The 27,894-nt window shown below is 39.0% G+C and overlaps 1 protein-coding gene across 1 annotated transcript in view; it reads left to right on the top strand.

The window, feature by feature from the left end:
• NEBL (nebulette) overlaps nt 1–27,894 on the top strand; it is a 269,776-nt gene that overhangs the window by 101,203 nt on the left and 140,679 nt on the right. Inside the window, exon 4 of the mRNA XM_055805484.1 lies at nt 21,998–22,105. Coding sequence (XP_055661459.1) covers nt 21,998–22,105 — 108 coding nt within the window. The remainder of the gene's footprint in view (nt 1–21,997; nt 22,106–27,894) is intronic.

The raw sequence follows: 27,894 nt of genomic DNA, 5'->3' as shown, positions 1-27,894 counted from the left end.
TCGAATGATTAAGTTGCTTTTTGAGACTTAGTCTTCTAAGTCATGTAATAGCTTTTTGAAAAGCATGTTCTGCCCTAAGGTTGTCATTCAAAAATCAAAAAATCCAAACCAATTCCATTAAGAGCTCTCTTTTAATGGTCTCTTTCTATAATTTTGATGCAAGTTGGCCCCTTGGATTTGGTTAATTAGGAGTAAAAAACAGTACTAAGATAACTAGTATATAAAAGCCAGTGTAATTGTTTTCATAAAATCAGGTATTATGTTTGGGATAGGTGATGTCTTAAAACGAATACTCTACCCTCACTGCTTGGTTGTGTCCCTTCCCAGTCTGTTGTGCACCCTCTATCTATTCACAGGTGGTGCAGAATGAGAAACAGTTATGACCTTCGAGCTGTGCAAACGCTGTTCTGCAAGTTAAGACATTAATGTGTTACCAGCATTGTTTTGGTCACAAATCTAAACTACAGCACCATACAAGCTGCTACGAAGAAACTAAACTACATCCCAGCCAGACCCAGTACAGCCACAAAGATGATAAAAGGGCTGGACAGCTTGATGTCTGAAGTAGGAGTGCAGGAACTGTTTTTTCTCAGTCTGGAGAAGGGAAGGCTAAGGGGAAATCTAATCACAATCTTCCAATAACTAAAACAGCTACAGGCATGGTGGAGGTTCTCTCTTTGCAAGATTGCATGGCGGTAGAAGAGGCAATGTGAATAGTTGCCTCAGGAGAAATTCTGTCCCTGGTATGAGAAAAAAAATGACTTTACCATGTGAACAGTTAACCGTTAGAGTAAGTTGCCCAGAGAAGTGGTGGAATCGCCCTTGCTGGAAAAATTCCAAGTCTTGGTTGACAGGGCACTGGATAACCTGGTCTAAGGCCATGCTTTCAACAGAAGGTTGGACCAGATGATCTCCAACCTGCTTTGCAATCATTTGTCATGAAAATAAAGACTGTTGGTTTGGAGATTATTTTTTAAAATAATTTTCTAAACACAGGCAAGATGTAATAGATATGTAAGATACCATTACATAGATTTCAGGGGATTTTGAAAAAAACAAACTGCTACAACTGAAAAGGAAATATAGTTCAGTAAACAGTGCACTTGATAGGAATCAGCATCTTCTAAGGTCTGCTCCTCAGTGCTCTGGTAACTGGGGTGCTTAGTTTCTCCTCATGTGTTAGTTCTGTGATCTCATAAATAAGGTCAATTGTCTTATTTTTAACACGGTAGATGAATAATATCCAGTAATCACTACCTGACAATGAAAGTCCTGTTTATGATAATGTTTAGTTGCTTTTAGCCAAGTGTTTCTTGTATTTAGCAGATATTCCTTGTGGACAGGGTGATTTTAGGTTGAAAGATACTGGTGTTTAAACAGCAGTGAGATTTCTTGGTTTTTTTCTGCCTTGTAAAATAGTCTAATTTTAAATCTTAAATAGGATGCAAGCTCTCCTAGGACTTATGCTGCAGGTGTTTATTTTTCTGTTACTATTTATGTAAAATTTTCAGAGCTGCTCATTTTTAGCTTTAAGGGAGATTGCTCAAATTATGCTTTAAGAAAGTTTATTTTTGAATTTTTGAAAGAGGCAATAAAACCAGGCAATAAAAATATATTCCGTATATTAATAAATATATACTGATATTTGTATTGCAGTTCCTGATTGCACTGTTCAAGGGGCACAAATTGTGAATGCAGCAAAAAACATCAGACAAATACTGTCAGGAGTGGGAGGAGGAGTTCACTGGAGTTCACTGAGAGTATCATGTGAAAAAATTCCCTTGTGTTGATCTTTTCCTTCGAAATATGACAAGCATTTATTGTAGCACATATGTAAAAAGCGTGGCATTACATGGGTTAATAGGCAAAACTAAAAGCAAAAATTGAAGCAAAATGATTAGATGACAATCACATGTTTGCGTAAACAGTATTTACTGTAAACATTTTTCTTGTCATTTTAGAATATAACCTGAAGCAGGACAATAGATCAGATTCTGTCCTTCATCAAAAGAAGAGTGCATTAAAGCATCTGAATTATGTGGATGCAGCACAGTAAATGTACAGGGACCCTTAAAAACTGTAAGGCTCACAGATGCAGTGTTTCAAGAAGGAAGAAAAGGAAAAAAAATCCCCCAGATTAAAGCAACGTATTTTTTTAAAAAATGGTTTTAGTCATAAAATAGAAATAAAGAACAAGGAAGAGGGTTAAATGTTGCCTCCTTCCCTCCTGGGAAATATATCAGACCATATGTTTGAAAATAAGAAAACTAACTTTCAATTCTATGGCAGCTGATAGAAAACTTAAGATAGTGCAGTACTGACCTCCTGTGTTTCAGGATATAACAAAATAAATGTGTAAGAAAATGTCTTGCAGTTACGAAATAACATATTGATGGCTTTTTGCTGGTGTGTGTGTGGGAAGAAAAGATAAGCCAGTATTGCTGTCTTCTAGTTCAGCATTATAAACACACTCGTTTGGGACTTCAGATTTAGCCTGCTAGTATATGGATAGTAGTCTTAGCCAGTGCTACATATTAGCACTTGTATTTTCATAAGAATAGGTGAATCTGTGGGTTTTGGAACTTACTTTATTCTTCAAAACATTTACCATCTTAGTATTATTCCTATTATTATCCCATTTTCTTTCTTCTACGGTCTTATGATGAGTTGGCTCACCAAATAAAAGCCCGAGTTGTGATTTAGACAAGGAAAAAGCTATTTGTAAATGAGGCTGATGTTGTGAAGGTCCTGAATGTAGTCCATCTGTTATTTATTTCCTATTAAATTTTTTTTGTCTTGCCACTCTGTTCATTATTATTTCAGTTAGTTTCCTTTTGTTTCTACAGTCTTCTGTTAATAACCTGTCCTTCATTTTTCACATTTCTCTCTTATCATACTTTTTGGTCTTCTTAACTTTTTCTCTGATCTTTTCTAAGAAAAATTTTGCATGCACTGAAATGGCATAGTTATCTGTCAAACCAATAGCTATTTCATCCCTAAAATTTTGTTCAAAAGTTCATGTTTGCTTTTGTAAAACAAATAAGGAAAGCTTTATGTTGGACTGTTTTTCTCTAGAAACCCTTGGTTGTGGAAAGTAATTGATTGTTATGTCAAGATGCAGTGGAATCCAGCTTGGGAGGATTGATTATGAGCGTAAAGAAAAAGGCTCCATCTCTGCTGATGGGTTAGGGGGGGAAGGGAGATGAAAAAGAGAAGAAAACCCAGGAGAGCATGGGAGAAAGAAGAGGTTAAGAAGAAAACACTTTAAACATTTAGACCTCATGAAAATGGGAGTTGAAGGATTGTGGCAAACAGACTTTTTCAGAACATGTTCTGTGTTCTAGCTAATTATTGTGTGATCCCTGTACGCTAATGTGATAGGGGCTGGAGAAATAGCTATGGTGGAGGTAAATCCACCTTGTGTTATTTACTCAGTTTCTCAAGTGTCAATGGCATAATATATATTAAAAATGGCCAGTAGTGTTTCTGGCTTATTGTGGAGTGGTTTGAACCCTTTACATTGTTACAACATTGGGTTTTAGGTGGGTATTTCTAACCTGTTTAGGACTTAGAAATGGATGAGTAAATTACAAGAAACTTCCATAATTCTTAAGTGTGGGTCTTACACTGGGTCTGTATTTTTTTCAGCAAAGAAAAAAGAATAAATAGATGGTATTTCAGAATGTGTTGCAAAAAGGTGTCTGGGAGCAAACTCTGCCTCTGCTTTCTGCTTTCTCCTTATTGAGAGTCAGCCGGTAACATGAGTGATGGCTCAGCAGGGGTCTGAGAAGCCTTTCTCAACTTCATCTAAAGTCCCTGTGCATCCCAGTATGGATGGAGGTAGCACACCTGGCAGTATTTGCTTTGAAGCAGGAAGTGTGAGTTTGGGATTGTGGCACTGTCTCCGTTGCACTGGCTGGCAGAGCAACTTAAGCACGTGAAAAGCATACACTGCATCCATTCAAAATGTGGTCGAGCATCTGCAGCTACATACACTCCCTTGAATTCCTGGCAGAAATTCCAGCTGAATCAGCTGGAATTGCACCTGGCACTTCCATCCCGCTATGGTAAAAAGAGCGGATTGACCTAAACGCCAGATTTATGTGGATTTAGTTATGGAACTCTCAGTAAAATCAGTGCTAACTTTAAGGGCTGTGTATCACTTTGGAGTACATATTATATACTGTGCTTGGGTAATTTTTGAGTTTTTCTTGAGGAGATAGAATAGTGTCCTATTTTGCTTACTGAGTCTTTCTTGGTTGTAAGATATGTATGTAATTACTGGAGTCACGGAATTGCTGTAGTGTAAGCTGAAGGAATCATAAAAAGGTTCATGGGAAAGATAGTTTCTCTGGGCTGTGCTGAAGCTGTTTTGACGTTTAAAGAAGCAAGATGTGTTGTGGAGTTCACAGAGGATTTCAAGCTGTAGTTAAAAGTAAGTTGGAATTTGTTTGACCTTTTTCCCTGTACATTCTTTAGAGAGCATTAGGTGGCTGAGGTCAAACTGAAATGTGTCACTGGTCAGTGTCTGAATTTAATTAGTAGGCAAGGACTTGGAGGACTCTAAAGTACAAGATGCTTGATCACCACCTACCCATTTCAAATAAAAACAGAACATGATCTGTTTGTGTTTTACTTCCACCAGCTGGTACAGTTTTCTTGAATTTGTTTGTTTCTGAATTCAAGGTTTAAATGTGGGAAATGTTACAGAAAACTGTTGTGCTACCAGGCTGGTTACTCAGCCTGGTTTATGACATCTGTGATGGTTTATGTGGCCAGTCACTACTATATATTACACTTAATAACAGAAATTATGAACAGTTTACCATATTTGCTGAACCGATTTCCTTACTTCATAGTCAAAATTGTGAGCTTTGTGTTGACTTATGGATCAGTCTAAGAAAAACTAAATTCATACCTTTTAAAGAGATGAGACTGTTGTAGATGATTATGATGAACTGTGATATAAATACCCACTGACACTTAAAAAAGCAACAATTTCAGTTCGTCGGGGATAGCTTTCCTAAGCCAAAACACAGTAGTAACACTCTGCATCTTGGTAACAAATATGTTTGCAGTAACTCGAACATTTGTGTTCCTGCAGCTCAGCCTGCCTGGTTTCTTTACATACTACTCTCAGCATTTGAAATAATGGCAGGCTTGAAAAGCTCCGAGAGAATGGCGTGTCCCCAGTTTGAAAACACTATGCAAAGACTTAAATTTTTTTACACAGTCTTTTTAACAGTTATCACATCAAAGAGAGCATAAGCAAGAAGTTCTAGGAGATTAAGTGTGCATGATAGGGAGTTTTAGTAAAATAATCCACCTTTGATATGTATTGATTATTTCCATGTTACCAAAATGACACTCTATAAATCCATACCAAAATACAATTTAGATGTGGCCTTTAATTCCAAGTCCTCAAGTATTTGCTAACAGTCATGGCAGCACAGATATATGTGTACTTTTCCCCCATAAAACTGGAAAATCTTATATATTTTCTATTAAAAAGTAATAGAAATGGAAATGGAATTTCATAGATTAGTTTGAAGTGTAGGATTATACCAAGAATGTTCTTTCAGGTCACTTTTAGTTCTTTCTCTGAAGAGCTCTCTACGTCATCACTTAGTCATGTATTTTCTGTGCTTTAAATTTTTAGTTCTTGACTCAGCAAAGTGATGGGTGGCTGAGAAGAGACAGGGTCACTGGTCTCCTGTTAACTAGTGTTTCCACAGTAGTTATTTTTGTCATGGTATCACTAGTGTAAATAGGGTATTGAGGCTATGGTGCTCCAATGAACACTGCATTGTGCACTTGGTAAAAGATGCCAGTGCACAGCCCTCGGTACAGGTTTGAACAGGATTCCCCTCAGGTGCCACGGGGCTGCAGCCCTGTGGCAGTGTTGCTGTATTTTCAGGGCTCCTGATGTTTATCATAGGTTCTTTCTCACTCTGCCTAGTGTGTCCTTTGATCTCTGTTCAGCGGGACTCCTTTTATTAACTTGAACCAATAAAAGCCTCAGTTGGTATTTACCAGTAATTAATAATTTCAGAGGATAAAGTATTTGTCAGAAATTTACCTGGCAGGTGGAAATGGGCAAAAAAGTTTACACAATGCGGTGCTGGTGAAAAGAAGTTAATAAAAAGATTTTTTTTTTTTAAATAAAAAAATCAAGTTACCAGTTGAGAGTTAACCACACAGCTGAGTCGTTTTTGATCTTGGTGTACAATATGATTGTGATGGCAAGTTTCCGCAATGTACCATGGTAATAAATGGATGCTAGTCTTTGATGGCAATGATTACATTATATATGTTGGCATTTATGGGACATAGTTGCATTTTTCAAATATTCAGTCTTCGTGCTGTGTTTTTATCTATTGTTTTCTCTGACAGCTGGAATAAAACCATGAAGTCAAGTGGCAGAGGCCATAAGGGTCTCTGGTTACTGAACTGCTTCTCTGCTTCAATTTTTAAGTTAGATTTGCTTGCTATAGTTGTTATTTTTCTGTTTCTACTTGGTGGTTTATTTAATCTTTAAAATAAAAAAGGCAAACACTTTGCACTAAAGTCTTTAAACTCTGCCCACAAAATTGCAATTAGACCTGTTGTAGGTGTAGATTAATAATGTGCAAAAGTAACATGTCACGTAATTGCCTACTGCATATGTGCAAACAAGGGATTCTTCATGGAGGCAAATGAACCTGCAGATTGTCTTTGCTCTCTCTCATCTGAAAAATTAGCCTTGCAGATGCTTCATATTTTAAATAACTGATCTTAGTTTGGGATGCTAATAACCATCTTGAAGCAATGAGACTTCAGAGAAATCTTAAGTGCTTTGTGCAGTTACCACTATCTTTGACAAAAAAATTCCATGTTAAATTCGAATATGGTTTCTTTTTAATGTAATTTTAAATGACAGATCAATACATGTGGGTCTTTGGTTTGGTCCTTTGTACTCACCTAGAGCTCTGGCCCTGATGCTGTTCCCCTCCTTCCTCTACTTTTTCTCTTCCGTGTTGAGTTGCCTTCTTTGTAATCTGAATATTTCTGGCTGTTTCTGCTCTCTTTCACTGTGGAGTAGCTGGAGGGGAGGACAATGATAAACCATTGACAAAAATGCCATAATTCATATGTAATACTACAAGCATTGAATTAACTGCTATTTAGTTATGATTCAGGATGGCCTTGCCTTTATTTATTTATTTTTTAAATGAATTGCCATGTGTTTGACACTGCTGTCCGTTTGCTGATTCCCTTTGCTTTATGGTAGCCTTTATTTGTCTAATTGTGTATATTTTAATAGTTAACATTTCCTATTTCTGTCTCATTTGATGCTGGTGCTATTAACAAAGAGAAAACTGAGACCAGATGGTTGCCAAACAGTGAAGCCACCTGGTATCCTAGCAATGCCAAATATATTTTCCCCACCATTTTTCTTTAGCAAATTTACTTAGACAGGTCTAGCATTTTTTAGGATCCCAAGAATGTTTGCATGCAGCCAGGCAAACATCACAAACCCTCTTAAGTTTTTCCTTGCAATTCTCTTCCCTGCTGTTCTCCCTGTCAGGTAAGTGGATCCCACTCTCTTTTCGCTGTCCTGCTCCATCTCCCATGAGCTGCCAGCTCTCAGGCATGTGTTTTGCAGATCTTGCTCTGCTGAGCTGCCTCTGGGGCTGCAAGCGAAGGCCTGACCCTGACCATCGCTTGCTCCCACCGCTGCGGGGGTGGGATGAGGAGCTCGCATCGCAAGCAGAATCCAACAGGGTGAACCTGCCAGGAGTCCTCCAGGAGCTTCTCCCCACCCCCTAGGCTATTACAGGCGTGCAGCAAATGAGTAGAAAACCACTCTGAAGAACAGGGTGTTTTGGATGGAGCAGCCTGCAGCTTGCCACCTGATGCCTCGTTGATTTGAGGGCCAGATCTGAACTAAAACTGTTGTCAGTGGTGTGACAGTGTGAGCTGGGACTGACATGATCAGAGACGGATGATACAATAGTGCACACACTGTTCAGTTTGCTCTGAGTGGCAGGAGTTAGACTAAGCTAACCAAAAATATTTTTTCTCTGGTACGAACTGCATCTACGCTCCGCTCCCCATGCCAGTGCCGTATGCCATATGAGCTGCACCATGTGCACAGTGACAGACGAGCTGTTCAGATGTGTGCTTCTCACACATTATAGAAGTCTGGTATAGGCAGTGTCTGTGTCAGTATTGATACATCTTCGGGACAAGCAGCGTTAACACACCATATTGACACAGGTCTGGGTCAGGGAATGGAGTGTAACTCCTCACTTAGCTGCTGCCAGGCCTTTCCTGCCTCTTCTCCTTCCTTCCTCTGCCTTTGTAGCCAATTGCCTGGACACTGCTGGTTTGTAGACCTCAAATACCTTGAATGACGCTGATGTGAACCCCTGGGCATGGTGACTTCGTGAGTGTAGGTGTCTGTCTGAACACCTTGGTTGAATTCTGGCAGAGAAAATGGCTGCCGCTATGTCAGCTCTCAGCAAATACCTGGATTAGGGCAGTATCTAGTGGCTCTAGTCCTAGCATAAGTGCTTTACTAGGAGCTGTTCAAATTCATAAAATCATAAAGTGAAGCATGGAATGGGTTGGGTTGGAAGAGACCTTAAAGATCACCTGGTTCCAACCCCCCTGCCATGGGTAGGAACACCTTCACTAGACCAGGTTGCTCAAAGCCCCATCCAGCCTGGCCTTGAACACTGCCAGGGATGGGGCATCCACAGCTTCTCTGGGCAACCTGTTCCTCCACCCTCGCAGTAAAGAATTTCTTTCTCATATCTAATCTAAATCTACCCTCTTTCAGTTTAAAGCCATTACTCCTTGCCCTATCACTACATGCCCTTGTAAAAAGTCCCTCTCTGACTCTTGTAGGCCCCCTTTATGTACTGGAAGGCAGCTGTAAGGTCTCCCTGGAGCCTTCTCTGCTCCAGGCTTAACATCCCCAACTCTCTCAGCATGTCTTCACGGGAGAGGTGCTCCAGCCCCCTGATCATCTTCATGGCCCTCCTCTGGACTCACTCCAACAGGTCCATGGCCTATTTGTGTTGGGGGTCCTAGAGCTGAGTGCCATACTCCAGGTGGGGTCTCAGGAGAGCGGAGTAGATTCAACACAAATAACCCAGTATCTGCCTGAAAAGAACTTATACTTCATCTGTAAGTGCCAAGAGAAGGATGTAAACAGGTGAGGAAATAAAAGAAATAATAAGCTTGGTATTCAGCAGTGTAACAACTGTCTGTAATGATGTGTGTACAATGTACCTGTATCTATGAATTTCTTAGGATTCCTTTCCTGTGCTGTGGTCTGGCAGTGGTTGTGGCAGCGTTGAACTTACCTTCTCGGAGCTCTCTTGTCTTGTGCTGGGTGTATGGTGTCTCTATTTCTTTGCTCACTGTCCTCTTACATTATGTACTTATTTCCAACATATTTTGGAAGTGTCAGAAGAGGCAGTCATCCTTCATTTGGCAGGCTTTGAGCTTCACTATTTGTTCTACCAATGATTGCCTCATTGCTAATGTGGTCTCCCTAGATGGCTGCAAGCCATCACGCAGAACAGTCCCCTTAAAACACTGACTAGTTGAAGCTGAGTTTCTAGAGGTCCACGTTCCTGAGGTTTACAGTAGGTTGGACACAGTCCCATGACAGTGCATGCACGCCAGTTCAGCAGTGGGAGATCTTTCAGAGAAAAAACATCAGAGCGTCCTCCTTTCAAAACTTCCTATCCTTTGGAAAATACTCCCTTTATATCTTTAGAGGAGGCAGGACTTAAAATGTGCGTTTAAGTTTTGTGATAGGAAAATAACATAAACCCAGTGTCTTAATGGAAATAATGCCCATGAAGTACCTGCCCAGAGTTACTCCTGTTTGGCCTGATTAAGCATCAAGGCATAATGTATCAAATGTGCTTTACATAGGCAGTTGCATGGAGTGGCAGGGATGGTGCTTTTTGGGGCTTGTCCATTGTAGAGAGACAGTGTTTGTCTTCACACTTCTGTGTCTTACTAGAATTGATTTTGCAGTATTTACCATTTCTCAAAATATATGAATATTCATTGAAGTTGACAGGAGACCTGATGATCAAACATACTGCTGTGAGTAACTATGTTTTCCCACAGCAGAAAATAATAAAATTTTTCAAGGAAAAGGACAATAATGGTTTGGAACCTGGGAAGTTTGTGTTTAATCTCTGTAACTCAAATAAGTATGTTGGAAAGCATATTGTGCAATTGCAAGAAGTTGTGCCTTTTCCTATTAATGCCAGTGCATGAGGGTCCTGTGGGATCTGGACAAAATTCTGTCCTGTGGGATCTGGACAAAATTCTCTGCAATTAATGACCATTTCAGTGCATTTAAATGTATATTTTTTTCAGCCTATTTGATTTGTGCAGGCTGTACAGAAGTTGTATTTGACTTCTGTGGAATATACCTCCCTGCACAGCTGAATTGAACAGGGCAGACCAAAATCCTGGTTGCATCTTACCTGTAGAATGTGATGTTTCCTGAGATATTAAAAAGGGGATAGCATGCTGGCTTAATGTAGGCTGAGCCTTCTCCCTTCCAGATAAACAAATCTCTAAAAAATATGCAAACTATTTCATGTCTAAGAAAATTAGCATCTTTCAGTGGTTCTTTTTTAACATTGTGTGCCAGTTCTCCTGTTTCCTTGCATACAAGTGGCACATAGAGTTTGTATCGTTAATATCAGATTATCCCTGCCACTACTCCCCTTAAAATCAAAAGTTTAGCTTGTCTTGGGAGGGATAAGTTCCTGCTTATTAGAGGTGACAAAGTAAAATAAACAGTACTGAAAGTTATGACAAAGTTATTTTCAGTCTACTTTCTTTCCCAAGTAGAAGGCTTTACAGTTATGATAAAGCTCATCAGTGTGTATGTTTTCAAAACCTAAAAGCAACCAGAGGGTAGAATGTATACAGATTTAGGAATGTCATTCCTCTCTTTTATAAGAGGCAATGACTTCTCTCCTAGTTCTACCTGGCCAGTAAAGGGAAAAAAACAACCCCGCAAAAGCCAAGCCTGTGTCTTTACTGCTTGGAACTAAAAGACAGTTGATTTTATTATGCCTTTCTAAGGAAGTTTTGAAAAAGCAGCACCAGATAGCATTTAAATAACAATGATCCTTCTTTAAAATTCTCACCTTCTTTCCACTAGACCATTTAACAAAGGGAGAAGTTTTTACAACTGGAGTGGTTTGTAACTGTTCTCTTTCTCTTCCCTCCCTCTTTCTCACTCATTGTTAGGTAACATCTCTGATAAGAAATGCAATGTACAGCTCCTGTTTGCTCCTTGGGGATGCCTGCCCTTCCTTTTCTGAAACAATGAGGTTTTTTTTCGGTTTGGGGCTTTGGGTTGCCTTTTTTTTTTTTTTTTTGTGTGTGTGTGTGTGTGTGTTTAAACGTTTTCGGTTCTTTTCTGGAATAATTTCTGTCATTTGTGGAGCCTTCGTTTTCTTTCAGATTTTTTTCTGTGTGTAAGCAGGCCCTGCTGCTACACCCCACTTTTTGCTCTGATCCTACCCTAGCCAACTGTCAGGTTTTAGCCTGCAGGGAACCTTCTGGTACTAACATTCCTGCTTTGTTTTTATTAGAAGGGCATCTCTCACAACATATCTCTCACTGTTTGAAGCAGAATTCATGTGTATTCAGTAGAAATGAATAATGGATATATTTAAAGGGTACCTTGCCCTTCTTGTTCCTTTGCACATCATAAATAACCACTCTTTTAGTTTGGTTTTACATATTGCTCTACAGACACAGTTTGAAAAAATCCGGTGATTCAGCTCTCAATTTAAAAAACACTGTGCTGTATGCAGCTGATAGTTTCTGCATCTGAAAACTGATCCCACACTAAACTCAGTACTGGCATCTGTTTGCAGCTCTAGAATTCTGAAGAGTCAGGAAACTGGTCATGAATTCATTTTGAAGCAGCTCACAGAAGTACAGCATGACAGGAGATGTAAAGACAACATGATGAAGAGTGCAAGAACTCTGGATAGAGTTCATTTCACTTGACTTTAGGTGTCTTTTTAAGATATCTAAAGATATTGTAGGTATTTTGAAGATGTATTTTTACATTTTAAGATGTTTTAAATATCTTCTGCAGGATGAGCCAAGTTGTTCTTTAAAATACCTGTTTTTCTCTACTCACTGTAAAAGCTGGCTGGTTGATGAGGTTGTGTGTACGTGTCTGTATTAGAGACATCTGCTTTTTGTCTGATGAGCCCACTGTTCCTGGCCAGTTATCACCATCTGAGTGGTTCTCTGGGATAATGGCTGTATTAAGGGATAAACTGAAATTACTTGGAATTTTCCTATTAACTGTAACAAGCTTTAGCTGAGGCTCCCAAAGATCCTAAAATTGAAGGCCAGGCTTGGAGGATGATTTAATGATTGATCTCAGTTTAAGGATGTTAAAGTGAGAGTCTGCGAAGCACGTGTTTTTCTGGGGGTGGGATGTGGGGACTGGATCTATTTTTATTGCCCATTTTACTTAGATAACTGACAAATGGAGTAGCCTAGTTTCCCTGTTACCATCAACACTAAAAAACTATCCCCAAGATATCATGTTCTCACTGTAGTGTTTTCCCTTGAGCACGTGGCTAAGAATTTTTGATATGTATTGCTTGGGTCTTATAGCTTCAGGAGTCTAGGACAACCTGTGTCTTTTTCCCTGAGAGCTGTGGCAGGACTGGCATCCAGTTCCTGATGTGCATGGGGAAGTGTGAGCTCGAGCCAGGGACTCTGGGGCGATGAGCCTTTGCAATCTTTGCATATGAGGTAGATTACTTGTGTAAGAGTTTTTTAGGTGTACAGACAAACAATTTGTAGTGTCAGAAATTGTATACTCAGATGAGTCAAAGATCAGAGTAGGTGAAGAAAAGACAGTCAGAACCAGGTTGCAACACTTGATTTTACTGGTGACCTTAGGCATCTTCTGATCTCAGTTCACGTGGCTGTAGTTTTGGAATTGTATGAGTTTCCTATGCTTCTAACAGTTTTACTTTGCTTGTTGTTATGATATTTGAGAGGCTGGTGATGTAAATATGAAATTCACATTTATAGGAGGCTGCCTACATACTGAGTTGTATAAGAAATTATTCTGTCTTATGTGATTCAGCTAACAGACTACTCCAAAGTTTAACATTTGCAATGATTCAGTTCTCTTCACAAACACCTGTCTTTTGGTAGTTTTTGAAATTGTATTTGGGACAGTATTTTCTGTGGTTTTCCCCTCTGCAACTGAAATTTCTTATGAATATCTGACATTTAGAGTTGAAAATAAACGAAAATTTAAACATACAAGGCTGAATTGACTGCCTTGTGTTATTTTCTGGTATGAAACTACCCGTCTTAATTCTATTGTTTTCCATTCACTTTCCTTTCCTTCCCACTTCAAAATAAAGAACAAAATGGAGATTTTACAATCTCAAGAAAATGGTGTTTACTGTCACGTTCTAGCTAGAGTTGAACTAAAAGTAGCCTGCGGGTGCCAAGCTGCAGGCATTAACTGGAGGTTGATTTTATGGACTTTACTATTTTTTTCCTTTTTTACTTCCAACTTTTAGAAAGGAAGTTCCTTCTAAAGCACTAGGGTAACATCACGGTGCCGTCAATAGTCTGGGCTTTTATCTTCATTACTGAGTGGCAGAAAGATAACTTGGAGGGCAGAAAAAATTTAAGGATTTTGGAATCTGCTTACAGTTAAATGGAAAAGATAGGTCGTCCCTCTCCCCTGCCCTTGGCTATACAGGGACAGAGGAACTGACTGCATGAGACAACAACCAATATGGCAAAGGTGGCACGGGGTGTGTACAGTGGGCATGGATTTTGCAGCCTGGGTTGCACTACAGGCTTCTGCTTCATATATCATTTTCCAAGAAATAACCAATAAATGGCAGAATAAAAGGTTGTAAGGAGCTTCTGTATGAGCACCTAAAAGGCAAATGATCCCTTAACTTCATGGAATAAGAGATGGCATATCCTTACCAAGGAAGCAGACAAAAGGAGCTGTAGGAGACATGAGGATAGTTACTAACATGAGTAGTATATAAGGTGCCAGCTACATGGCATCTGAGTGACAGACATGAGAGACCTCACATTAGCTAACTGTTAGCAGAGACCAGAGGGTATAATTGCACAGTGTCCCTTTATTTTCTGTAATGCTTGCATGTCGGTGTTGCTCAAATCTAGATTTTTCAGACCCTTTTCCTCCGCACTTTTTTTTCTGGGCTGCATTGCTCTCAGTTGGCCTCATTTCAGCCTCTTTCTTATGCCACAGCAGCGAATGTTCCCTGACTTTTTGGCAGTTGTTCATGAAAGTTTTACAGATCCTCCACCCCGCTCCTGTCATATGCTGGCTTCTGCTGCTTATTAGTGTTTGTTTTGGTTACCTTTTGTAATATATGACTACAACTTGCGCCCTTGGTCTGTATTACAGTTTTCTGAGGTCAGACTTTACATCCCTTCTGGGGTCAATCTTCTTTACATCCTATGCTGTATTTTTAGGTTAAGTTCTTGGCTTGATTCTTTGTGTGAATTTTCTACACTTTTTGGACCACTGTGGCCCTTGTGTTATTTGGAAGATTTATTAGGTAGGTTTTGGCTTTTTTTTATTTGGTGTTTTTTTGCAGGGAGGAGAATGTTTGGAGTTTCTCAGCATGCCCCACCCAGTTGTTGTTGTGGCTGCCTGTCTTTTCTGTGCATGTGAATTTGTGCATTTTTGGGTTATATGTTTCTTGTACCCAGTGGGTAGACGCCCCTGAGCTCTGCTAGTACTATGAGCCAACTAAAGGCTGCCATGACCATGGTTTGTTTGCATGGCGCTGAGCCCGAGTGAACATATCCTACCTCTCAGCAGGACTTACTAGCTCAGTCTTGATGCCCTAGCCAGCCAGCAGTTACGCATTTTCTGTCCACCTTGGAGAGCAGGCAGAGCAAGCTCACAAGTGCTTGTGATTTACTGCGTACTTTGTTCAGAGTGCTCATGAGTTCATCATTTTTGTGGTGGTTGCCTGACCATTCTCCTTGCTGATGGAGAGAACAGCAAGACAGTGAGTGTATGTTTAGTTCAGACCCTGGAGTGGTTTTTTTGTTGTTGTTGTGTTTTTTGTGGTTTTTTTTTTTTTTTTTTTTTTCATATTTCAGGATTTAGCAAATCTATAAGAGGCATTTAAATATAGCGATGTATTTTTTTTTCTCCTTACTCCCTTTACATCTGATAAATATCTTTCTGTTTGAAGGAGCTTGCTCTGTCACTAGTTTAATTTTAGAGGGTATTAAAATTTGTGGTAATTTATCAGGTTGCATTTAGATTATATATATTGATCTTTCATTTTCTACCTGGAGATGAGATATGGTAAAGGCAGATCTATTTCTGTTGTGGTAGACTAAGAAATCTGTCACCTCCTTCCTTAGACTTCTGTTCCTTGGAGATAAACTAGGTAAACAAAGAACATACCAAGTGATATACCAAGGGAGTGTACAGGAGACCTGATAGTTTATCTCTGAGAGGAAGGTTGCAACATCATCTCTCCTCAGCTGCAGTTCTGCATGGAGTTTTTTTACTGATTCTAAAATGTTGATGTAAAGTTTGTTTCACAAATTGAATGGACAACAATTGCTGGTGGAAGTTGGGGTAAAATAGCTTGATCTGCCACTGGCTTGTTCTTTATGTAGCCTCTGTGTGTGCAGACTTCGGATAACGTTACTGCTGTATTTTAAGAGAAAAGGACATGACTGATGTCCAGTTTGCTCAATAGCAAATCAAGGTGCAAGGCACTGAGGACCATACTTAGTGGCATAAAAATAATTTCTTGGGCAGAAGCAACCAAGTAATTTTAGTGGTAATAACTTCTGATGGAGTGGAGCCTAGGTGACTTGCTTGTATGTAAGCCTGTTGCAACAGTCTCAGATTGCCCTCTTTGCAGTTGTAATTTTACTTGGATCCCAGTTACTGTTCACATGCTGTTGTGACACATCCAAATGAAGGATGCCGTCTTGTTCTCATTCTGAAACTGTTGATCTCTCACGGTCTCCAATTTCCTGTCCCCACACATCCCGGAGTCTGGAACACTTTTGCCCATGCTTTTCCTGTGAGCCACTCTCACCATCCTCAGTATAAAGAGACCACATTATAGTGACATTATCTCCAGAGTTACTATTTATACATTTTAATTTGTACTCATCCAGCATTTTAACTGTTCTGACACGGATTCCAAGATTTTTGTTTGTTAGAAGTAGTTCCCTGGCAAAACTGTGAAGGTCCTCAGGGAATTCCAGTGCAGAGATTTGCAGATGGTTGGAGACTTGCTCAGACGTACTCTACAGGGTAGCACAGACAGACTTGTGCAATGTTTGAATGATGTGTATAGAAAGACAGTATATTTAATGTTGGTGACGGCACTTGAACCTTTATACTCCATATAATTGCAAATGTTTTTGTAGTGTTGGAGTGCTGGCCTTTTCAAATGTAAAACATCTTTCAATGAGAAACTTTCTTCCCTCAGAAAGTTTCAACTATTGTGATGAATGCTTCAGAGCTGTGAGTTGTAAAAATGGCTTTTTTACTATATGAAGAGGAAAAAATTCTAAAATATAACTGTGTGCATTCTAAAGACTGTATGAAAGAATTGCAAAATGCACTCTCAGGGGATTTTTGTTTTGTTTTCCAGTTCATATAAAAATCTTGAGGACAGTTGAGTCTGCCCTGTGGGCCATTCCCAGTTCTTGTGTTGCAGATGGCTGTTTAGATTTACTGTGGACAATAGTTCTAATTGAGTGACAGTGGGAAGACAATGTTTTACTGCCATTGGGAGAAGCAATGCTTGGGCAGATTGGGTACAGACTAACATTGGGTCTTAGATGGGACTTAAATGTACCTCTGATATGAGCAGGAGATGAATGGGGTTTAGAGCTATGGGTGGTGTTAGACTACGCGGGCCAGACTGAAAACTAGTTTTGTCAGATAGGATAATATTAGGAATCCTTCATTAGAGGGATCAGTCAACTAAAAGGAAGTCTTACTGAGTGTAGTCTGGATTTGTTCTTTACATTTAATTTACCTGTAAACAATTTTTTAGTCATATTAATAAAAATCTAATTTACAAAGTAATTTTTTTCTGTCTTGCCATTATGTTTGTAAGAAGCAAGAAAAATCAAGGCAAACTCAATAGATATAGGTGCTCTATGGAAGAAGCAGATCCAAACAGAGGCATCTTTGCCAAGATGCGCCTCTAGGACCTGTACTGTGGAGAAGATTTTTTGCCAGTCTGTGAAAACCAATGTATTAGCAGATGGTGACCTTTGGGAAGTAGTTGTGTTTGCTGGGCACAGAAGGAGCAGATGGCTCTGGGCAAACTTCAAACACAACATACTGAAACAAAATCATAAATATTCAGGGTGTGGTAAAGACTGTAGGTCTGTGAACATTACTCTCAGGGCAAACATGGTGTGAGGGATCCCATCCTCTCATTCTACCCTGCATACTTCTTCCTTGCTGGACATCAGACATGGTGATGCCATAGTCTGTGGGGCTATGCAGAGTATGGAAAGGGGAGAGTAAGAGCAGAGGATCTTAATGCAGAATAAGAGCATGAGGATCCACCATTTTGAATTTGTGCTTTTCTTTTTTTTGGTTTTGTTTGGGATTTGGACTCCTGTGTTGTTTGTTCAACTGATACGTGCTTCTGTTACTGCAAATGAGTCTGGACTAAGGGTGGGTGGCAAAACCCTCAAGAGAATAATCAATCTTTTAGGCTCCATTTATATTTTCAGTGTATTTTTCCAAGGAAAAATTAATCTTGTTTTGCTAATAGATGGCTTTGCTGCCAAGTGCCAAGTATACTGGGGGGGGGGGGGGGGGGGGAAGCAGCATTTTTTCCAGCACAAGATTTTATGTGTAGAGTAAGATGGACCCTCTGTCCTTGGTTGTTTCATGCTGACCTCATGAATGGATTTACACAATCCTGTCTTTGGGCCTCTCAAAGATATCTTGCTGATGTCATGAGTCAGAGAAGTTTGATTTGTTAAAGATCTGTGGGATCACTTAATACTTTCACTATGCAGGATTACTTCTCATGAAGTATAGTCACTAAAAACTTTTACATTTATGGTGATTTATTACTGTTATATTTCTAATCTTTATGCCACACGTTGTTTCTCAAAGGATCAATTTTTTAGGGCAGTCACCATGGAGGGTGCTCTGCATTTGTGAGACTGCACTGAATTTTGGAGCCAAGAGAGAGGCATTATCAACCACTGGCTGGGATTTTGGTGATGAGTTGCTAAAAAGCATCTCTGTAGGAAATGACTGCATTTCTGATTCAGTCATTAGGGGTTATAGACATTTCCATTTCAAAACTAGATTTCAAGGGTTCCAGTTAGTGGTTGGTTGACCTTGGCTGGCTGCCAGGTGCCCACCAGGCTGCTCTCTTGCTCCCCCTCTTCAGCAGGACACAGAGAGAGAAAATAGGATAAAAAAACCCTCATGGGTCAATTTTAATGGGAAAAAAGCAAAGGCTGCGCATAGAAACAAAGCAAAAGAGAGAAGATTTATTCTCTACTTCCCATCAGCAGGTGATGTGTGGCCACTTCCTGGGAAGCAGGGCCTCAGTACACACAGTGGTTGCTTCAGATGACAAATGCCTTAATGAAGAATGCCCCCCTCCCCCTTCTGTTTTGTTGCTGAGTATGATGTTTTATGATATGAAGTACCCTTTGACAAATTTGGGTCATCTGTCCTGGCTGTGCCACCTCCCAACCCGTCGCCCGTTCCCCAGGCTGTGGAGACATCCTTGATGCTGTGCAAGCACTGCTGAGCCACAGCCAAAACACAGTGTTGTGTTATCAACACTGTTCTAGCTACAAACACTGAGCGCAGCGCTTTATGGGCTGCTGTGAGGGAAGTTAACTCCATTCCAGCCAGACCTGGTACACAGTTAAGTCATTCGTTACAGTTACGGCTCTTATACAACATAATATTTTGTACTGTAAATCAGTTTAAAGGATTAAATTGCGTTTTAGTCTCTGATTTTGTAATTACTGAAGGTTTTCTGGGTGAAAAAAACTTGAATTTTTAAGTTATCTAAAATTGGAGGTCAGTTCGTGGTTGTTTTCTCCTCTCTTCATTCATATGCCTTCTTGATACTGAATAGGATTTTTTTTTTAAAATCCAAGTTGTGAATGACTGATGACATCTTTATTAATTGGCATTTCTGGAAACTGAGGGGTTTTGTTCTTTTGAACTTACTAAAACTGGTGGTTTAGTGGGCCAGGAGTGAGCTTTGGTCATCATGAAACGTTACATTTCTTTTTCATTTTTATAACTTAAAGCTACATTTTGAAGTTAGGTAGCAAAATCCAATAATGCACATATTAACTCTGCTAATATTTTAAATTATTTTTTTAATGATTTCAGAGTAGTTGCTCTGAGGGATATAGTCAACCTTCCTCCTGTGCAGTGATTTATTAATAGAGAGTAGGAGCCCTTTTTATCTGACTGAAGGCTTAAAGTAATGTGAAGTTAAAACTATCTAGTTCCTCCCTCTGTTCTTGTTCTGTTCCTTTGTAAGATGAATAAAGGTCATTTGAAGTTAATGCTGGTACATTTGAAACTAATAACAGGAAATGATCTTTTCTAACAATAGGTGATCTCTCTTACAGGCAGGGCTGAGCACATTTCTCATTATAAGATGTGTTCACTTGCTCATATTTTTGGTATACTTTAAGCAGTAAGGCTGAACATTTCCATGTCAGTTGTCTGCCTCAGACGAAATCTGGAATTTTTATGCAAAATACTCAGCTGTTTCCAAGGCTGAGAGTAGGACAAACTTTTATTCCCTCATTTGAAATTTTTCACTATTTGATTTTTTTTTTTAACAGTTCTATTGTCTTAGCATTTGGGGCTGAGGAGTTTAAGCTTGCTGAGATGAAAGAAAGTCTTGTGTTAGGCACGTGCCCTTGACCGTGGAAGTCTGTCCACATTTTGTGAAGATTTGTATGCCTTTGAATGAAGACAGTTCATATATACTCACAAGACCTCTGAGCACCAGACAATCCTGGAATATTATGTCCACCCAGGATGTGGAAGGAAGCCTCTGAGAGTCAGTGGGAGAGCCATTTGATAGAAGTAAAGGGAGATAATAGGCAATGGAAAAAGCGTATTTGAGAAAGGTATTTGAAGTGCTTTGGGTAAAAGGCAAGAAGCCCCAAACCCCATAGCAAGAAGCCGTGGAGAGGTGGAGCAGACTGGTTTAGAAGCTGAGGGAGACAAACTGATACCTCATAATGGCGGTCAAATGGAAAGAAAGGTGCAGGGGGGTTGAACCTGGGGAAGATGAACAGAAAGGCATGGGCCACCAGCCTATGCTTTTCTCAGAAGCCTGAGTAGAAGTGCTGTTTCTGTAGTCTCAGTGTGGCAGGAAAATAATATACTTGTGTGAAAGCTACAGTCACTTGTGTATTAATTTCAGCTAGCTCTAAAGGTGGAACACAGGAAAAATGATAGTTTGTTGCTGTGGTCACTTAATGCAGTGTCTTGAGGCTTTGTATGAGTGGCTTATGTAAACTACATACAATGATAACTATATACAGCAAACCGGCATTTAAAGAAAAAGCAAAGATTAGGGACATACTCATCGAGGATTAGAATGGGCAGGACAAACTGTATTCTATAGCCTTGTGAAACTTTACTTTTGTGATCTTGGGGTATTTTTCCCTGTGAATCACCATCATAACATGAAGAACTTGCTGGTTAAATAAGCCTAAACCAATTTTAAACTAAAAGTTTGCTGCATAAACTGGATGTTTTTGGGTTATCAGTTGGGTAAAGGAGAATACTGCTTTGGGTAGTACTGCTCTCCCATGGGTTGCAACGTCTGGATGTGTGCAGTGACTAAAGCAGGGGACGTAGGAAGTAAAAGGAAGTTGTTATGGATAAGGCAGCTGAATACATCTGTGGAGACAGGGGTCCCAACTCTGTCTTTGCTGCGGTTTTGTTTGTTGCTCAACAGTGACTGAAGATTTTATCTTGTTTCTTTACATTGGAATTGAGATCCTCAAGATTGATTTGCAGAAGGGTTTTTGTACAAGTAACTTAAGTCCATAATTTGAACATATTGAAGTGTTAGGAATCTGAGAGCGAACACCCTGAGACCCCTGTATGTTTTCAGAAATTAAGCTTTTGTCATCTCAGTTTGCAGGTTGCCCTAAAAGTGTGGATAATGCCATTTTGACTTTCCAGGGTGCATTATGAAGATTGAGTAATGATTGTGATGAGAGCTATAAAAAAGCTCCTGAGGAAACTAATAACCCTACCTTGACAGTAGGATTTGAATAGTCTGGTCAGAAAAAAGGATACAACCACATACAGAACCATCTCTGCTGTGTATAGAATAAAGCAGGGGGCCTTGTCTAAGGGTAATATATGAGTACTTGATTAAAGACAATATCCTAATGTATATGTGCAAAAGGGACAAATCAAGCTTTTGCAGGCAGCCATTCCCTAACTGAAGAATTTTTGACTTTGCAATATTCTAAATACACTTTTCATGCTGCATTCTTTTAACATGTAATTTATGTTTTAACCATGGAAGAGACTGGTAGACTCATTATGAAGAGAGGCTGAAATGTGAAGCTATGTATTAGAAGACCTCCAGGTTTAGTTATAGCTGGGGTTTTTTGTGTGAAGCTAAGTGCTTGCTTGTTGCTGCGTTGGCATCTGTAGTTCTGTGGTTACTGTTCTGAGGATGAAATGACCATGGAGAGTGATCTTTCCACAGTTGCAGTATGTGTGGAGGTGAGCCCAGTTGCTGCCTGTCTCTGTGGGTGAAGGCAGGCTTCTCCTTTAAGGGCTGAAAGCCTTTCACAAGTGCTTTATTTACAGTCAAAAAGAATTGCTGCATTGCTAGGGGCACATTGTGGAAAATAAAAACAACTCTGTTCTTCTGTGTTTTCTGTTCTGTAGGTAAAATACAAAAGAGACTTTGAAGAAAGCAAAGGAAGAGGGTTCAGTATTGTGACCGATACGCCGGAGTTACAAAGACTGAAAAGGACTCAGGAACAAATCAGTAATGTATGTGACTGCCGCCTAAAGTGATTGTAGATGGAGAAATAGTGTGTCTAAGAAAAGGCGTGTTTGTTGGTGTTTCTGATGAAGTCTGTGAGAGTGAAGAATCTGATTTTGCTGACCGATTTGTGTATGTCAGATTTTGAAGTGTGTGTCACTCTATACCATGGACTTGTACAGCACATTGGCAATGTGTGTTCACCTCTCCAGCTTTCAGCAAGTATGCTCAAAGTATTTTCTGTACTAAAATGATTTGACACTTTTTGCTTTTTTAATAGATTTGCCAGCAAGTAAGTTTTATTTATATGTAAACTATACAAATGATATGAACTATAATGTTTTATCTTTTTTTTTTTACCAGGGGTTTTCAAAATTAGCCAAACTGGCAAGATGGAGTTTTCTAGACGCAGATAGAATTTTGATCCTGAGTTTTAAAAGAAAATACATACAAGACAATGTTCTGCAAGATGAAAAAGGAATGGCAAATAGCAAAACTTAACCATATGTTTCATTAGCTTAGAGCTTGAATGCAAAATGCTTTCAGGAGTGGGATTTTTTTAAAACAGGACTTCTCCTGACATGTTTTCACTAGGAAAGATATTTATTTATATTGTATTCCCTTGTAGCATGTTTAACTCACTACGTGGTGGAATATTGGGTGATATGTAGTGCAAGTTGTGATATATTATGAAATAAGTAAGAACTGGTGTGAGCTAGAAATTATACAGCATCAATACCATTAGCTTGTCCTGGCTTCTCTCCTGATCATTCTGCTGTGGGAACTTGTCTCCATAGATGATTTTGTGAAAAGTTTTTGAATCATTCCTTGTAGTAATGAAATAACTGCATGGTATCAGAAGCACCCAGTGTAAGTACAATCACCTACTTGAAAGAAAAAACTTTTTTCAGGTTGGGATGTTACTGTAAAAAATGCATCACTGAAAATTACTACTTTATCACAGCAATGGAGATGTACCATTCTTGCTGAAGCATTCACTAGTTAAGGTTTTGATGTCTGGAGCTGGTCTTTGAGATGAAAAATTAGGACTCATTTCCTGGAGCCTTGGCCAATGGGGAGGACAGTTAATTTCAGAGCTGTGTAAATGCTCTTGTGCTTATGTAAGGGTGAAGGCTCTTATCCTAAGTTAATGGTGGGGCTAACTGAAATTTCTGGTTTGTGAGGGAGAAAGATCTGTTCTTCAGAGTGGCAAAAAGCATGGCCATTAAGACTTCCATTTGGGATCTGGGGAACTTCAGTGAGTCCCTGGTTTTAATCAGCTGTATTTTTTATTCAGACCAGGAACTTAAATTAGGTCCTCTTATGACCTACATAGCTTCCTCAAGCAAGAGTGATTCTTTTGTGTGGGGTAGTTCTGGAATGCATCAAGGAGATGAAACGAGCAATGCTCTGATGAATACTTAATCCCTTGTATGGGTCTGCTCTGTTAGGAGAGGTTGAGAGGAGTACCCTACAGCAGGCCTGTGGGTACTCAGTTTTGGATATTGGCATGTCAAGAAATTTAATTAGATCTCCCAAGCCCAGTACCCTCAACACCAGAATATGGAATAGTATGACACAGGTCATGTGCACACTCTTTCTCTCTCTCTTGTTCAAAGCATATTGGGTTTTCTGTTGTGGGAAAGGGGGAAAATAAAAACAAACAAGTAGTTTTGTGAAATGGGAAAGAGTTTTCTTCCTGTCACTATTTTTGAGTGGCACAAGGGGGTTTCTCTTCTAGCAGATAATCCTGTTGCACAATTTATGATACTTCCTGGCTTCTGAACCAAAGGTATCTACCTGCCTTTTCAGACCCAGAAATATCTTTTTAAATGTGAAAAGTTGTTTTTGAGTTTTTTTCTTGGTGGTTGGATGTGCCACTCTTGTCTCTTCATTCCTAACCACCCAGTCTTAACAATACAGATTTGTTCCATCCATTCTTAACAATACAAAATTGTTCCACTCAGCCTTAACAATACAGAGTTGTTTCCTTTTCTTGATTTATGTAGCTGACAGACATTCCAAGTCATGGACTCTATTAAAAATAATTAATCTTGAAGGGTAAAATGGAATTTTAAAATCTGCATGATAAAAGAAGTTGCATTTCATTAATGCTTACACTAAAATAATAATTTGATTTATAGTATTATATTCTAGAAAGGTAATTTTGCATAGGCCACAACTTGAATCTAATTAGAAAACTCCTGTATTATAGAAATGCATTCCACACAGAGTAGTTTCTGTATTTATCAGATAAACAGTATACATCATGGACTAAGGATCTTATTAAGATTTCAAGACGCTGAAAGGTAAGCACTTTCATAATTCTACAGTAATTTTACTTTTCATATATAGCAAAATGGAAGAATACTAATATATATATATTTAATTTTCAGTTTTATTTTGATTTCACCTTGCAGTATTAGAAACTTCTCAAAGATCCTATTTGAAACAAAGTTGTCACAACTTCATTGAGGGGGTAAGTGAGCACAGTTAAGTGTGTAGCTATTTGTGATGAAGATAAATGACAAAATAAAACTAATGATGATTATTTAGCAGAAATCTTTGTAAAATATTTTCTTTTTGTCCTGATACTAAGTTTTGCAGCATACATGGACGTTAGCACAGTGCTCTGACTTTTTAAAGAATCTCTTACGCGCTCAATATAAGCCTTGAGAGGAAAAGAGGTACTGGGGGAAGTGAAAGTGGGTTGATGGGAGGAGGTTGGATTTTGATTGCTATTTTTGCACCAGCAATCCTACCTCTGAAGACTTAGACCAAACTTGTGGAATTTATTTTGTGGCTCAATGGATGTATCAGGACCAGAATGAATTTTCTTAGAAAAGAATGAAATTTACCCTAGTGTCTCATATTTTTTAGCATTAAAAGCCTGATTACATGTTGCAGTATGTGCAACATGCAAGTTAGAAAGAATCACAAAGCCTCTCCAGGACATTCAGGTTCAACTGCTCAAAACTACAACTGTTAGAGCTTCTTAGCATTGAGTTAGCTTGAAAGGTGTAAACCACGCATACTAGCATGCTAATCTAGATGGATGTAGGGAAGGCTGCATAAACTAAGCAGCTTTTTTTACTGATTTGCAGGACTTTTGGCACCCTTTGCATGGCTAAGCAGACATTAAAAAAATTAAATAAATGTTATGAATTAATATGTGTGAAAATGTTTATAAGTATTATAAAAAGTATATATGTTTATAAGTATTAGTATTTTTTGAATCATTTGAAATACAAAATTTCCATCACTTCTGCTGCAGATATCACTGTATCTTGGTATTGAGTATGTACTTAATATAAAAAAAATTACACTGTTCACACAGAGGAATGTGTTGATGTTGCTAAAGGACCTTGCATTGGTTTTTGTCCATCTTGAACTTTGAGAGGATTTTGAATAGGAATGGAAGTATTCTCACAATTAAAAAAAAATCAATGTATTTTTATAGGTGATTTTTCCAATAAGCTAATGATAAACTAATTTTACAAGGAAAAAGTTAAGGTGGCAAAAGGAACAGAATAATTAAGGAAGACGGCAAAAGCCTTTTTATTGATCTATCATGACACATGGCTAAATGAAGAAGCGGGAACTCAATCTAATAATACTTCCTTTGGGGAAGTGGAACACTTTAAGCAGTTTGCAGCAATGAGGTGCAGCTTACTGCTGCTGCACTTTTATGTCTAGATAGATGGCTTGAAGCATGTTTCATCCTATGTGAAATAAGTTGGTCTTTCTTAAATGTGTTCCTGGTGAATGTCTGCGGAGTATAAAGCAAAACAGGTCTCTATACAAATTGATGGAGTGAGATGCTTTCATTAAGATAAAAGCCAGTGCTTGGATGGTTGAGGTTGCTGGCTTGGTTGTATGGCTGGAGGAGTGCATGGAAGCTTTCACAGTGGTTACCCTCATTACATTGAGAGCCCATGTAAGCTTTTCTCACTTCCATATTCATGAATTTAAGTCATGTGGGAGCAAGCAGCAGCACACATCTCTGCCCTTCTTCCCTTTGAGAGCGAGCAAAATGAAGTCATGCAGTTCATTTGTATATATGTGACTCCTTTTCCAGGAGGTTTGGGTTGTATATGAAATGAAAACTGTACTTCAAGGTAAAAAAAAGGAAAATAAGGAAACAGATTGAATCTGGTATACAAAGCACATTTCCAGTGTATCCTATTTTGGTGAAGAAGTTAAGAAGGACAGTAGAGTTAGTAAAGAGAAGATTGGTGAATCACCCCTGGGGAATGGGGGGGCAACGTCTCCCCCATATATGAAGAGTTCAACTCCTCACTGAAGTTAGTGAAGCCTGTATTAGATGCAGAGAGAGAGCATGAAAATCTTGTAACATTCTGAAAAGCAGTGTAGCAGTGTATATGGATTTGAAGGAGAAAGGCTATGTCTTCATTGTCTTTAATGAAATATGGTGCTTTTTTTTTTTTTTTTTTTAAGTATCAAGGGTCACATTCCACTTCCAGTTAAATTTATACAGTTTCAGCGGAAGCAGCCAAGGACAGGATTTCCCCCATGATGTGAATCAACTAAACACCTGTTTTCTGGAGAGAGAGGCAAATGATAAGGAATTACGTATTAACTCAGATGTGATATATCTTCATATAGCAACTAAAAGAAGAAACAAATGGCATTGCTACTGTACTTGTGCACTTCTGCACTTCTGAAATTAGAAACTGTCCCTAAGCAGCATTAAACCATGGCTCTGTACTTGGAAGCTATTGGCACAGTTATCTACCTGTTTACTTGCTCAAACATAAAATGGTCTCTTAAATTGCCAAAACAGATTGTAGATAAAATTGGCAGGAGAAGAAGATATTAACAAGAAGGCCTGGAGCTCCATTTGTAGGATTCACAGCGTAAAGCCTGGAGATACTCATCTCTAAGGGATTTTTTCCCTCTGTTCAATTCAAGTGAAGGAGAAGAATAACATGAAAGGGAACAAGAAAAATTGACAGCAACATCAGTGTTTACATTTCATAAAACCAACCATGGCACATCAATGAAGAGACTAGGTAAGCATGTTAAATTGTATACAAAAAGAGCTTATATTGTTCTAGACAATGCTGGGATTTTCACTGCTTCTGAAGTGATTCACATGTTATCTGACTCTGTATTTGTAAGCGTGATTTTTTTGGTCATTTTTTCATTTGGAAAATATGCATTTAATCATATATGACAACTGTGTCTACTAACATAGACAGAATAGCACTTGCCGACTAGTGTATGAAGTGCTGTGTGCCCGTAGCAGGCATGGGAGGCTCGGTGCACCAATAGTACCAACTGCCTTCTGCTCCCGTTGGTTCTTTCAGCAGTTTTAACATGAACTGCAACTCCAAGAGCTGTTCATTATTTGGTATGCTGTAGGCTTAATTCCACACATCTGCATTTCAAATAAGCTGCATATAAATCGGGTGACTAAGCACCTACCAGTTGAGTTCAACAGCATTTTTTTTCTGGCTGGAAATGAGAAGGTTGAATATGTTATTCCTGTTGATAATACAACTGTACCTCTGCAAGAAGGTGGAGTTCCTACTGTGGTCCTGTGCAGTGAACATATGTGCATAGAGTCATGTCCAACCTTGTCCCTTTTCTGGATTGATCTCAAATCTTACTTGGTATAGACATGTACAAATGGAAATTCTGAGACACCCCAGGTCCTTTGAATTTCTAATATTTCTTTGTTGAAGTTTCTTGACTTCATATTTTGAGGAAGCAGAAATAGTTTTGCCTTGAAATGTAGAGTTCTAATAAATGCTTTAGAAATTACTTGGCAAAA

Source organism: Falco peregrinus, chromosome 5, assembly GCF_023634155.1.
Source record: "Falco peregrinus isolate bFalPer1 chromosome 5, bFalPer1.pri, whole genome shotgun sequence".
Lineage (NCBI taxonomy): Eukaryota > Metazoa > Chordata > Aves > Falconiformes > Falconidae > Falco > Falco peregrinus.
This window is presented reverse-complemented; position numbering and strand designations above follow the sequence as displayed.